Raw genomic sequence first — 13,918 nt, forward strand, 5'->3', positions numbered from 1 at the left:
TTTTTTATTTAAAAATATATTAAAATAAATATTTTTTTATTTTTAATGTTAGCATGTTAAAATGATTGAAAAACACTAAAAATAACTTTTTAAAATAAATAAATAAAAAATTAAAATGCATGGTTGGATCGCTTAAAGTGATGCATAGCCTTTGAGATTTTCAATTCCAATAATTTGAATTACAGATCTATTATGCCTATGTAAAAAACCTAAAATATATGTTTTTGAGCTAGATGGGTAAGTATACTTTTGAGCTTAATAGGAACTGGTCCATTTGCCCACATAATTTGCCGCAAATTGGACTAACTTTTTTTAAGATGTCAAAAAAGAGTGTGAGAATTTTTTTGCAATGCTATTAAACCTAGGTAGCGGCTAAATCATGAAAGTCCTTGACTTGGTCCTGCATGGTGTGAGTTTTCAACCAAACCATACAAAAGCTAATTTAATGTAAATTAGTTGATGTAATAGGTTTAAAGTAAATTTAAATGATCAGTTAAAAAAACTTAAAATATTTTTTAAAAAAAATATTAAAATAATAACATATTAAACTAATCCAATTACACAGTTCATGAATTTAATTGAGTTTAATAATTTTTTAAAAGTAACTTTTACTTAATTATATGTTAGAAATGAGATACATACAAAATCAAACATCAATAATAAAATAAATATTTATTTGAAACCATAATAACCATAAAAAAAATAAAAAAAATCATTTATAAAATCTATTTTTTAACCAACTAAACATTAATGGATGAAACCGATGAAAAATAATATTTTTTTAATTATTATTGACATGAAATAAAAGATCAAATTGCTCCTAATATGAAAATCAAGCACTTAAGCCAACTTTTAAAAGTGATTTTTTTAATAAAAAAATCTTATACCCAAGTTAAATATTATTTTTTATTTATAAGTATTATAGAAACTTAACTTAAAAAAAAAATATATTAATAACTTCAATCAATTAAAAAATATCAATCCACAGTAATTGAAGGAGGGTGAATGTGGAAGCCATTGTAGAAAAAAAATAGTAAATTTATTGTTTAAACTCATACATATAATATTGATTCAAGCAAATCGTTTAAACTTATATTAATATTTTAAATTTATAAAATTTTTATTTATCAACTAATTTAATATTACATAATAAAATTAAAAAAAAATAACTAACCAAAGTGAAAAGAGGAAATATTTTAAATTTATAAAATTTTTATTTGTCAACTAATTTAATACTACATAATAAAATTAAAAAAAAATAACTAGCCAAAGTGAAAAGAAAAAGAAGAAGAAGAATGAGCATCAAATGTGAAATGAGAAAAAAATGAAGGGGTAAAATTGAAAAAGAAAACAAATTAAAAAAATTATTTAAAAAACAAAATTAAAAGAATAAGAATTAAATTTGATAAATAAAAAAAAATCAAAAGAGAATATAATCTGAGACAAGAAAATTTGAGAAATGAATTATAACAAATGACATGTCTAATAAAATCAGGCAAAAATTCGTATTCGACTATTGGTTTGCAATCACAGGTAAAGAAAGCACTAAGAAATCACTGTTTTTGTTAGTTTATTATTTATATTTAATTTTGAATTCTTAGCTTAATTAAGCTAGCGTGAGAGAGATGCATAACCAGCCTCTCATGGCCCAACCCTTTATCAAGATCAAACAAATTTATCATCACTTCGCTGGAAACAAAACTACAAAATACATAAATATTTACAAATTCAATATTATTGGCTGTAAAGGCGTTTTTGAGTCCGTGACCGCAACAACCCTTTTGATTTACACCAAAAAAAAAAAAAATCATAATTCCATTAGACATGCTCCTTCTTGGGAAGGCATCCAGTACCATGGTAAAAGCTTGCATTGCTCTATATACCAGGATTCAGTTGTCCCAACCAGTGAAACCACATTTCTTTACGAGAACACAAATTCCGGCAACAATCACATTTCCTTCTTTTATGTCCAAAAATATGTTCCTACGGCAATACTTCAAAACAAAAAAGGTTGGAAAACTGGTGCAGAATGCACCTTTTTTTCTTCTTCTTTTTTTGCCGAAGACTGGCTATCCATCCCTCTCGTTCAAGCATCAGCAATTTGCTTCTACAGCTCGTCGGTCAACAGCAAAATATTGTCTAGAAGACATATTCTTCAGGAGGTGCTTCTTCTGGAATCTAGTTATGCACAAGGAAGAGACCAATTAGACTCACTAAGGTCCAGAAATCAAGAATTACAAAGCCTAAAATTCACTTAAAAAGTAATTGCATAGAAAAACCAATTGCTAATGCAGTTGCAGTGCTGACACTTCTAGCTCCTTCCATATTTCAGTTTCTCAAAATTTATGGGCTACCAAAAACTGATCTCTCAGTTCATAACCTCTGACTGGAAACACAGATCTAATTGCAAGTCCCATGTAAGAGAAGCAAAGAAGGAATTCCATACCTCTCCAGGAATCCATTTTTCCTTCAACCAGATGCTTGCATCCCCAGAAAAAGTCTCCCTTTGCACCATAGTTCTGAAGGATTATAAAAGGCAAATAAAAATTTAGCCGTGCGCATCTGATGTGAGCCAATAGACAAGTTAGAATTTTGTGTTCAAAACATTTTTCAAATTCTATCTACAAAAACACCCAGTAAAGAGACAGGATTATGTCTGAGTGGAAGGTAGTTCAAAGAAGATAAATGTCAAGCTAGAGAACAGTGGTTTAAAAAAAAACGATACATAAATATGAACTTGGATTCATCCTAGATGCAAGCTAAATGGAAAAGGAATGCCTTCGGCTAAGAAAAATTACAACTAAGGAAAATTGTGTAATGCAAATGCAAATTCAATGTTCTTAGACCTTAATCTTCTGATAATGACGAAGAGAGGTCTTGATTGTTATAAGTAGCAATTCCAACTCAAAACATACATCATTGTTTATGCTTAGAACGTGAAGTGGCACTCAGAAATTCATAATTTCAACAGACCACTTCTAGTTTGCTTTAAAACTACACGTTCTTGACATGCTTACACTGGCTGAACATTTGTAGTAGCTTGCCCTGCTGCATTAAAAGCTGAATTGAGCCCGTTGGAAATGCTAAGAGGGTGGATTGATGAGTTTTGCATTGACAATGGAGAAGAAGAAATATTTTGAATGCTGTTTACACCACTGTTGCCAAAGCCTGCTATATTGCGGGAGAAGGAATTTCCAAGTGCCTGATTAGGGAGTTGGCTGCCAAGCAGGCCTGTCATATGACTGATAATCAGAAGGCATGGATCATAACAGGCACATCAAAACAGAAAGTACCAAAACCTACAAAATCGCACCGGCATTTATGGATGGAAAATTGGTTGTTCCAAATGCACTTGAAGTCTGGCTAGAATTTGAGGCATTTGCAGAGAGAAAATTATTTGTCCCAAATGCACTCACAGTCTGGCTAGAATTTGAAGGAAGATTTGATTGCCCAAAGACAATGTTTGATGGTGCAGGGGGGCTGAAAAGAAAATAGGTTAACATATATAAAAAGCCAAGGAGATAGCAAGGAACAAAATTTCATTAAATTAATAATTTCTACATGACTGAAACAAAATCAGAACGCTCGGAAAGGTTTTCTTGCCTTACTCCAAATGCAGTCAAAGGCTGACTTGGTTGCCCAAAGGCATTATTTGATGGTGTAGCAGACCTGAGAAAACAGAGACAATTTGCTTGAAATGACTAATGAAAGCCTAAGAAATATTAGGAACAGGATTTCAAGAAATAAAATCAAGCAGGCACCATGGGTTCAAGGAAAGAATGGAACAAAAACCTCATATTAAGAGAAGTCCCCAGTTGACCAAAACTGGAAACTGATGGAGGCGCAGTATTTTGAGCAGTAGCTGGAGTTGCATTGGCAGTGGCTCCAAAGAACGGACTCTGACCAGCAGGAGCAGGCTTTAAGGAATTGGGATTATGGAGAAGGTTATTGAACTCAATCAACTTCGAATTGAGTAAATTTCTCTCCTTTTCAACCTGCAAAGGATGTGTTTAGTAATAACTGAACAAGGGCAGCAACATTAGTTTTAACTTAGATATCTAATCTCTATGCTCATCTACAATGGCATCCTTCTAGAGCCAAAGTGATTTTTTTAATCTTTTCTTCTGTTCTTTGTGGCTTTACCAGATTTTATTCAAATAGAAGCAATGATCAGTACATAGTTTATGTGATTGTTCATAAAACCATAAAAATTAAAAATAGAGTTTTTTCAAATCAACAGTTTGAATATATCATCTCTGGGAAGTTTCACTTCAATATATTATAGATTTCTCAAATCTCATACCAATGTCCCATCCACATACATAAGAATATGAATCCCATCATCCATAGGACTCATAATTGCATCTATGAAGGGTTGTTTCCTTTGATATGCCCTAGAAAGTTATAGATAGTTTTAATTGAATCCCTCAAAGTTTCAGTTGTCTATTTAACTTTGTAAACTCCTCAGATTTAATTCCACGTGTTTGAAAACAAAATCGCAAGCAGAAACAGTGAGAGAACAAATGATGATGGATAACAAAACATTAGTATCTGCTGTTAATAAAGTATAAGCAAGCAGAAGAGTGGGAAAGCAGTCTGCTGTATTTTTCTTACAATTGATTGCAAGCTCAACCCACACTTATAATCATCATATGCTGCAGCTCGCAATTCTTCGTAACTAACATCACCAATAATGTCACATGGGCCACTGCATACAGACAAAAGGAAAAGCTCAGTCCAATGCATCCTCAAAATAAAAAGAAAGGAACAAAACTTGTCAGACAGTTTCAAATCAGACGGTGGAAGTCCATTGAGACATAAAAAAGCCATGATTATAGAAACTTAGTATCATCATTCATAATCACATTACTTCAGAAATTTATTCCAAACATGCATTTTCAAGAAGCACAAGCTGGTTTTTCATTCCTAATGATTGTTTTATCATTGAATTTCATCCTTTCAGCCTAACAGGGACTGTGCTAGTCTCTTTTCTCCATTTCAATCAAACTACGTTGACTCTAGGGGTAGATCTTATTAAATGTACATCTTATTTTTTTTGAATGATGGAACCTAGGTGTCTTCTTTATCCTTGGTGTAGCTAATAAAGAAATGCAAATGTTCTGTTTTAACTCTATTCAATCCAAAACCTTTTCTAGAGAATTGGTCATGGCTGTTTAACGCTGACTAATTGATGTCCATCACAAATGGGATTATTTCTGTTTGAAAGAAAAAAAGCGGGCTTAAACTCAAGATTACAAGACCAAAGACAGGATCCAAGAAAATGACAAGAAAACAACATTATAGTATACCATGAACGTAGAAACAAAGGAAACAACTATATACAACGTGAATGCATTGGCAATTGATGATCATATGATCTATATTGCGGATGTTTCAAGATTTTTTCAAGTGATAAATTGGAGTTAGAAAGACACACTCTTTCAAATGACCATAGCATGTAAGCTTCCAAAGCGGTCTCTCATGCTCAAAATCTTCAGCAATGAGACGTTTACATGAATCAGGATCCGCGCAACTGCAAACAAGCCAAATGGACAGTTTAATTAGGTACAAGTAAAACAGAGTCTCAGCAAAAATAAATGAAATTGTTTATTTGAAGGTATAGCAGAGTAGTAAATAGGAGGAATTACTTATGATTGGCAGGCTGATTGTCAGGTCTTTGACGCGATGAAGGGGCAGAGGCACCACGGGACCATTTATTCTCAAAAGGCTGAAGCACAAACACAATAAAACAGCAAGTATTATTATGAGTAACAAAAAACGAATCATAAAAATAAATAAAATCATGATCGAGTAATAAGCGTAAAAATGCAAGCATGTACAATATATAAAAAGAAGAAGGAAAAAAAGAAGAAGAAAAATTTGCGGGTTAAAGCAATGTGTGTGTGTGTGTGGAGGGAGGAAGGGAAAGAACCTTGAACTGTTGAGGTCTGTTATTAGCAGAATTATTGGAGGCAGGCCCAAAAGGACCGTTGGGTCTTTGCTGTTGCTGTCGATTGCCAAATCCAAAAGAGTTATTGTTGTTATTGGGTGTTTGCTGATTGCCAAATCCAAAGGGATTGTTGCTGGATTTGGGGGGTTGCTGAGGAGTGACATGAAGAAATTTGCATCTATCACCATACTGACAGCTAAATCAAAAAACAAAAACAGCAGAGTAGCTGGTATCAGCAATTAAACCCTACACCCGTAAGATAATAATTAGCTGCTGACAAATAAGAAGATACTGATAATTGAGAAGGATGAAGATGAGGTGATTAAATACCTGCCACGCTGAAAATTCCTACAAGGTTCCTTCTTTTTATACATTGTTATTCCTGTTTCTCTCTGAATTGAATGAAAATGGTGTTTATTTATTATTACTTCGCTTTTAGCTGTGCTTTGCTTCCCTCCCTCCCTCCCTCCTGATTTTCATACCACAGAGAGAGAGAGAGAGAGAGAGTTGGGTTGGGCCATGCTAGCCCAATCATGTTAAACAAGAGCCCACCATCAATCAAAGTTAAACTATCATACTGGGACGGGGACTGGGACTGGGACTGGGGATGGGGATGGAGGCTACTGACTAGTAAACAAAACAGATGGAAGAGAGAAAGAGGAAGAAGATGAAGTGATGAGATGTGCAGTATAATGGGTGTGTGTGGAAGGGTGGAAAGCTTAGGCTTGAGAAGGCCGAAGAGTATTATCTTTATCAAGAGCACTCCTAATCATGATCATGCTCAAGATGATCCCACCAACAAGAAACAACCCATTTCTGGAAAGCCCACCAGCAAACAGCTCCTTTCAGAAAATAATCAACTTCGCCTCTTCTTCCCCAGATTAGGAAAGGTGGAGCACCGGTATTATCATCATCACTCTTGTATATGTCAGTCCCCAGCTATATAAATATTGGCTTGTGCATGTAAACGTCTCTCTGTGGTGCGGTTGAAACCAATACCTTTTAAGGAACTGGCAAACACAGATACAGTTTCTGACGTGTTAAAGCACCTCCTCTTCCCAAACATTTCCATGATTGTGAAGGACACTCTGGTTCTCCTCCACCTAAACACAGACACATTCCTGCTATGGAAGAACAGGGTGCCGGGATGGATGGGAAAGAACTCAATATGATGAATTCTGTTATGAATAAGCTCTTTTAGACGGAAGATGTTTCAGACAATACATGTCGTGAGATTGAACTCGAAAATGAAGTTGATGATTCCATCAAAACAATTGATAATTCACAACTTAAAAGAGAGTGAAGGTGATATTGATGGAGACGACGATAATCTCATAATTAATATATTGAGTGGAGCACAGGCAACCATGGTAGTTGATCAGGGACTGATTAATATCCCATCAATCATAAATCTTTGCATTCTTTTTTTACATCTCCTGGTTATTCGCTTTCAAGTTTGAACTTGTTAGGCTTCAGCCTGAACAAGTTACTACTAGAAAGGAATAGGAGAAAAGAAGAAGTAGAAGAAGAAGAAGAAGAAAAAGAGGAGAAGAGTTGATACAGAAATTGTTACTTCATTCATTGCCTGGTCCTCACTAATCTCATAGAGTCTTATTTATATCTTGAAGCTTACTGACTTTCCTCTAACTTCCTATAACTACCTTCCTAATTGTTACTAACTGAATCAACTATCTATCTATTATGCACATGCTAATTTCAATTCATCACATGATAAATGCCAAGTCAAGCCAATGTTATACTATAACCAATCTTTTGCTGCAACCACTTCTTTCCAAAGCAAAGGTTCGTCACAGAACTTGATGGTGGCACGAAACCGACGCCAATACAGAGAAGATTTTAGCTCAAAACTAAGTCCAAACACCAAGAAAAAGAAGGGCAAAACCGAGCCCAGCAAAGGAAGACGAACGAAGGGCTAAACCATATATAGAAGGGCAACACCTAATCCGGAAAGGCAAAACCGAGCCTAACATGGAAGGAAGAAGACAGGCCAAACCAAATCTAGAAGGGCAACACCTAATCCATAAAGGCAAAACCGAGCCTAACATGGAAGGAAGAAGAAAGGGCAAACCCGAGGCCAAATGGTGGAGAAAATGGGCTCAAAACTGAGTCCGAAAGTGAGGCAAACGGGTTTTAAAGGCAGTTAGTTGTTAGTTAATTTAGTTAGTAGAGTTATTTACAAGGTTGTTAGTCATTGTATATAAGCTGGAAATAATAAACCTGTAACTCAGATGATGACATTGAACAATTTTAGCAGCTAATGCTTCGTGTTAAAAATCAAGTTCTCCTAAAAATTCAAGATATTATTTCAACTATCAATGCTCTTCAATACTAAATAAATATTCAACCAATTATAAAGGGAATGAATGTTTATGTTCAATTTTCATCACATCAAGAACCTACTACAGTGGATTAAAATATTTTCAAAGAGGTAAAATGATCTTCTTTAACTGAATTTGAGATTAGTTCTAGAGAGAAACAAGAAGTGAGTTTTGAAGAAAATGAAGTGAAGCTTGATTCTTTGAATAATAAAAAATATTGTTTACTGTGTGAATTGTACGAACCTTTTGAAAATGAAGAGTTTGAAGAAAAGATTGAAAGTTCTCGTGTGAAAATACAAGAAGCTGAAAATTATATAAAGAAAGATGAGGGTGATGTTGAGGAAGTTGATGAGGAAAAGAAGACTAAAATTAAGGAGGATTCTCATGGATGACAGATCTCAACGAACAAAAACCAATCCAGTTGTGCAAGTCTGAGAAGATCATCAAGGAAGAGTATGTTTCCTTTTATAAGAGCTTGACCAATGTTTAAGAGGATTATTTGGCTGTTAAACACTTTTATGTAAAGTGTCAACTAGAGTTCAAGGCTAATTTTTATTAAGAGGATTATAAAATTGTCAGTGTTATCAGGAAGAACTCAATGAATAATTTTTGAATTTTTGCATAGATCCATGAGAACAAGAATCTCTTGAAGAGGAGCATATTGTTACGAGCTTAAGAGGTCAATTGTAGCCTGGTAGCCAAGGAAGAAGAAGTGGCATGTGAAGGAATGCAGTAGCAGAAAAGGCAACAGCTAGTATTTGGAAACAGCATGGAACTGAGCACGTGAGGATAGTTAGAGTTAATTGTAGTTAGTTAGTTGTTAGTTAATTCAGTTAGTAGAGTTAGTTACAAGGTTGTTGGTCATTGTATATAAGCTGAAAATAATGAAATTGTAACTCAGATAATGATGCTGATTAACAATTTTAACAGTGAACTGTTAAGTTCTCTATCTCTCTCAATTTTAGTAGGGATAGAAGATGATGGCGGCTCGTGGGTTGAAATCGCTTTCTGTTCTTCCATTAACTTCCTCAAGAACACTCCATTCTACTCAATTTTACAACATGATGACTAGAAGACATCGAGGCACCTTAAGCTGCTCATGCAGCAGCTTTTGAAGTTCAATTTGTGTGCGCAAAGCCTCTGTTACTTGAAAGTCTCTGCAAGAGAATAATTCATTGGGGGGTTTCCATGAACCAATGAAGAAGGAGGGAAAGATAAGAGGATACTAATCATTGACCTGTTGGGCTCATTGACACGTGCATCATTGTCATTGCCCGACGATGAAGCTCCATTCTTCTCTGCAATGGTGGGAGTGCTTCTGTCTTGACACCGAGAAGCAAAAGCACGTAAAAAGTTAGGATTAGCAGTCACAAGCTTTAAAAGAAAGAGAGGAAAAGATGTGGTAGAACCGATTGGAACCATCACAGAGCTATTTTTGGTGCTTACTTGGAAGTATTTGATCTCTGAGAACACGAAGAGTATCTGAAGATTTTTTTTCTTTTTCATGGTGATACCAGTATAACCACAAAACTGAACTGAAGTTGCTTGTAAGAGCTATCCAGAATCCTCAAAAACAAGGAAAAGCACGTGAAAAAACAAAAATTTCCTCTGTGCTGCTACATTATTAGAAATCCATCGGCAAGTAATTATTTCGAATTAGTCGAGCTGACCATTGTTAATTAATTTAATGTTTATGAAGGGCAATTTCTTGAGTTCCCTGGTCTCCCATAAAATCTTGCTATATTTTATTGGAATTCGCATTTGGATTTCATATTCATCTGTATCATTTACCGAAAAAAGAAAAAGAAAAAAATTCATTGACGTAGTAAGAATTAATTCACTTTCATTCCTATAAAAGTGGTTCTAATCCATCGCCGAGTTTAAACCTTTACATCGGCAGACGTTGTGCTTATTAACGACACGGCCGGCGTCGAATTAAAAAAGAGAAAGAACTCGAAAGGGTGCGGCATTTCCTACAACTGCACGGCCTTCTTCGAGTTGTACAAGGTTCTGTTAGATAAAAGTCTGGAGGAATTGGGACATCGAAGCCTAACATCACAAGGGTAGTTCCCAGTTTGAGATTTCTAGTGATTGCAGTTTAAAATATTTAAAAACATGTTAACATAATTTTTTTATTTAAAAAAATTATTTTTAAAATCAACATTAAAATAATTTAAAAACATAAAAAAAAATATTTCATCATTTTTAAAAACACAGTTTTCACCACATGTACCCTGTCTGAGCTATTTCATCTACCCTGTCTGAGCTATTTCATCGAAATAACACTTGGGATCCAGTCTTCTCCTTCAGACATTCCAGAATACAAAGACGACTTTCAGACTTCTCTCACTGAAATAGAATTCCCCTTGCAAGAGTAGCTTCATCAGTTGACCGTACAAGTAAATGCACACAAAGTTACCACACCACCATATAAAACACAACTTCATCCTCTAATAAACTAGAAGATGGAATAAATTGTATCATCATAAAGAACCACCATTAGATAAATCTGAAAGATGCACGTGACATAATCAAAGTACCCAATAAAGTCCATCTCAAGTTCTGTTTGCCTACGCCTTTTTAGTGCATGACCACAGGAAACCGTCGTAGATCTTGTGTTACGTTTACATATATTGGGGGGGGAAACACTGCTAAAAATTAACGTTACAGTCCAACATCATCATCAAGGCAAGATTTTGAGGAAAATGCCTTTACTGGCCCCCATTTCTATCTATCTTTGAGTTCCTGCTCGAATTGGAGCAGCTTTTCACGGACAGGCTGTAAAAACAGCTTCAAATCCTGACTGATCTGCAGCTTATCTTGCTGCGAGAGATCCTTCTCGTCCTTAAGCTGTACTTGCATCTAGAATAGCAAGAGCAAAAGATTAAGATTTATCATTAAAAATCTTTAATTAATCATTAGACTAGAGTCTATATGCAGATGAGAGCAACCTGACAGGCTAGCACAAACCTCCATAAAAATAGATACACGTAGAAATGGTTTGATAAAATAAAAGTGCCACCGGTTAATATGACTCACGCAAGTTTATGGGCTATTTGACCTTTTGTCTGCTATATAATTGTTCATGGAATTACCACACGTTACAAGCAAGGCCTCACTGTAGGAATTACTCTTTTCCACGCTATTAAATAAAGAACTGAAGTGTCTTCTCATCTTTTAGTTATTTTGATGAGAAGATGATGGCGCAAGCAGGAGGGAGTAAAGCATCACAAAAACAACCTGGCCTAACATACAGAGGGGTTTTGCACTATATTTCCAAAGGTCACCCTAAATTTCCCTATATTTTCCTGTCACTTCCATCTAGATTTCATTCTATACTCCAAACACTTCGATGGAAATACAGAAACTTACCTGCAGGTCATCCAGCTCACCAAATGAAAACTCGGGAAAATCTATGTCACCCTTCACCATCCTTTTCTCCTCTTTCACAGTCCATTCCCCTATTTCCACGGACATAACAACTCTTTCAGGATAGAGTAGATAGATCAAGATGGGAAAGGAGGCCATTTTAAATGACACCAACTTACCTTTAACTTTCAATGTCAACTCATAGGTATATCCAACACGTTTCTTGTTCCTCACGATCACCAAGAATGCCTGCTCACTCAAGTGGTAACCGAATTAAACTTCCCACGCATATCAAATATGCAGGATATTGAAAACATGATAATGACAGAAATATTTGTGCAGGACCTCTTCTAAAATAATAATGAGACGTCAGAAAGGAAAAAGAAAAAAAAAGGAAGAAAAAACACTAACAACAAAATAATGTGAAGTAGATTAAGGGTTTGAATCTAAAAGGGGCCATATTTACATGTAAGATTATCAAGTGGTAACCAATTATCACACATTTTTCTGACTTTCAGTCCAATTTCGATCTGCTCTAGAGAGCACTAGAACTTCTGGTTTGCTTTTTCATGATATTAGCCATATATAGGACAATTCAAAGACAACACAGAACGACAGCAATCAACCAACATAAAAAAAATATATAGTGTCTTTTTACCTGTTTCCCCAGATAAAAACAAAGTGGAAATATGATAGCGGGACTGGAGTAGTTCAAAGTGGCGACTTTTCTGTCATATACTCTTATAAAGTCTTGGATTGGTCCAAAGTATGGACAATAGTTTTCAATGGAAAGCAAGATGGATATCTCAACTTCCTCTAGACTTCTTCTATTTTTTTCTTAGAAAAAATTCAAGGAGCTGTCTAAATTAGGAATGTGACCACTGGTAACTTCCAAAAGAGAGGCAAATATTAGCAAAGTGAGTTTTAATTAAAGCAGCTGAATCAATCAATCAAGTCATCTATTCTTACATTAAACAGGCTAGAAGCTCTAGGGATTTAATCGGTAGAGTACAGCTGCCTGGCTAAGGTGTTCCTTTTGTATAAGCAGCAACGATATGTAGGAATGTGCATCACTAACCATGTTTTTGAAAGCATTACAAAAAGCATTCGACAGAGAAGAAACTTCTCTTGCCTATTTCAAAGATATTAGAGCACCATTTCAAAAGTAATACACAGTGGTGTCAGTAATCAGACACGAAGGGAAATTTCTAAACCTCTGTTGTTGTAAATATTGTATGTAAAAAAATAACAACTTTGAAGATGCATTATAGAACAAGGTATTTATCTAGCCTAAACTTTCCATCTTTACGGGATAAAAAAGAACTTACATCACCAGAACATTTGGACACTTGTGCTATTTCTGCTCTGCCACCAGAGAACTCCAAGGAGGCCACCGACAGGAGCAGCTCCTGCGATATAGGAAGAACGAATGTGTAGAATATCTGGTAATATTGATTTTGACAAATGAAAGAGAGAAGAGGGAATTCGGCAATAAAATAGAGTATAGGTTCACCTTTATCCTATTGGTGGCCCAATTATTAAGATTTTTCTCCTCCCATGTTCCAGCCTGCACAAGGTTATTAGCAATTAAAAAAATTATATAAATGTAATGATAAAAGAAGAAGAAGAAGAAGGGTACCGTATTCCAGACAGAACCAAGGTTGTTGGGTTGAGAAGGGAGGTGGTCTTGAGGAGACAGCTTCTTAGGAAGGGGGAGGGGAGCTGCATCTGCTGTTGCTTCCCTCACCCAATACCTGTACGAGCCTTCTCCTCCCACTGATCCTTCTTTTTCTTTGTTATTTTTGTTACATTCTATGTCTCCTCCTCCTCCATTCTCCATTCTCTCTTCTTTTTCTTTCTTTCTTTCTATAAATAAAGAATCAATCCAATACTAAATAGCGACCAGGCAGAAAGAAAGAAAAGATCTTAGATCGATCGATAACAACCAACTTTTTATATAAAATATTCAGCCAAACAATCAAATAGTAATGGAGGCGTTGGCGGGGGCCGGGGTGGGGGTGGAGTTGGAGGAGCAGGGCTGCGGAAAGAGAGGCTGCTGCTGTAATTGCCTATTGCTTTAAGGGAAGAAAATTCCACGTTTTTCTTAATTTATTGTTCCTGTAATATTGGATTAACTATTATTGCTATTATTACTGGGGAAAAGGCCGGGAACCAGACTGGAAGCCTCAAGGCTCTTCTCGAAACTTCTTCTTATTGGGAGCCCCTTTGTTTTGTTTTTTTTTTTTTTTTTCTTTTTAAA

The 13,918-nt window shown here is 35.3% G+C and overlaps 2 protein-coding genes across 3 annotated transcripts; both read right to left on the reverse strand.

Moving 5' to 3' along the window:
- Positions 1-1,719: 1,719 nt before the first annotated feature.
- Positions 1,720-6,663, reverse strand: LOC105122501 (zinc finger CCCH domain-containing protein 16-like). 2 transcript variants are annotated; one of them, XM_011021627.1, is made up of 11 exons: positions 6,281-6,663; positions 5,933-6,146; positions 5,649-5,728; positions 5,438-5,533; positions 4,615-4,708; positions 3,793-3,995; positions 3,604-3,669; positions 3,314-3,480; positions 3,045-3,231; positions 2,447-2,519; positions 1,720-2,178 (listed from the first exon to the last, which is right to left on the reverse strand). In XM_011021627.1, exons 1-11 carry the CDS (start codon positions 6,322-6,324, stop codon positions 2,140-2,142), a joined length of 1,263 nt encoding a protein of 420 aa, XP_011019929.1. In that variant the 5' UTR covers positions 6,325-6,663; the 3' UTR covers positions 1,720-2,139. The 2 variants fall into 2 exon arrangements, with proteins under 2 accessions (XP_011019929.1, XP_011019928.1); XM_011021626.1 differs by having other exon boundaries at positions 3,018-3,231.
- Positions 6,664-10,762: 4,099 nt separating this feature from the next.
- On the reverse strand, positions 10,763-13,724 carry LOC105122502 (uncharacterized). The gene is made up of 6 exons (XM_011021628.1): positions 13,298-13,724; positions 13,172-13,225; positions 12,987-13,067; positions 11,838-11,907; positions 11,662-11,750; positions 10,763-11,151 (listed from the first exon to the last, which is right to left on the reverse strand). The coding sequence occupies exons 1-6, from the start codon at positions 13,496-13,498 to the stop codon at positions 11,017-11,019; spliced, it is 630 nt and encodes a 209-aa protein (XP_011019930.1). The 5' UTR covers positions 13,499-13,724; the 3' UTR covers positions 10,763-11,016.
- Positions 13,725-13,918: the final 194 nt, after the last annotated feature.

Source organism: Populus euphratica, unplaced genomic scaffold, assembly GCF_000495115.2.
Source record: "Populus euphratica unplaced genomic scaffold, PopEup_1.0 scaffold20.1, whole genome shotgun sequence".
NCBI classification, from domain to species: Eukaryota; Viridiplantae; Streptophyta; class Magnoliopsida; order Malpighiales; family Salicaceae; genus Populus; species Populus euphratica.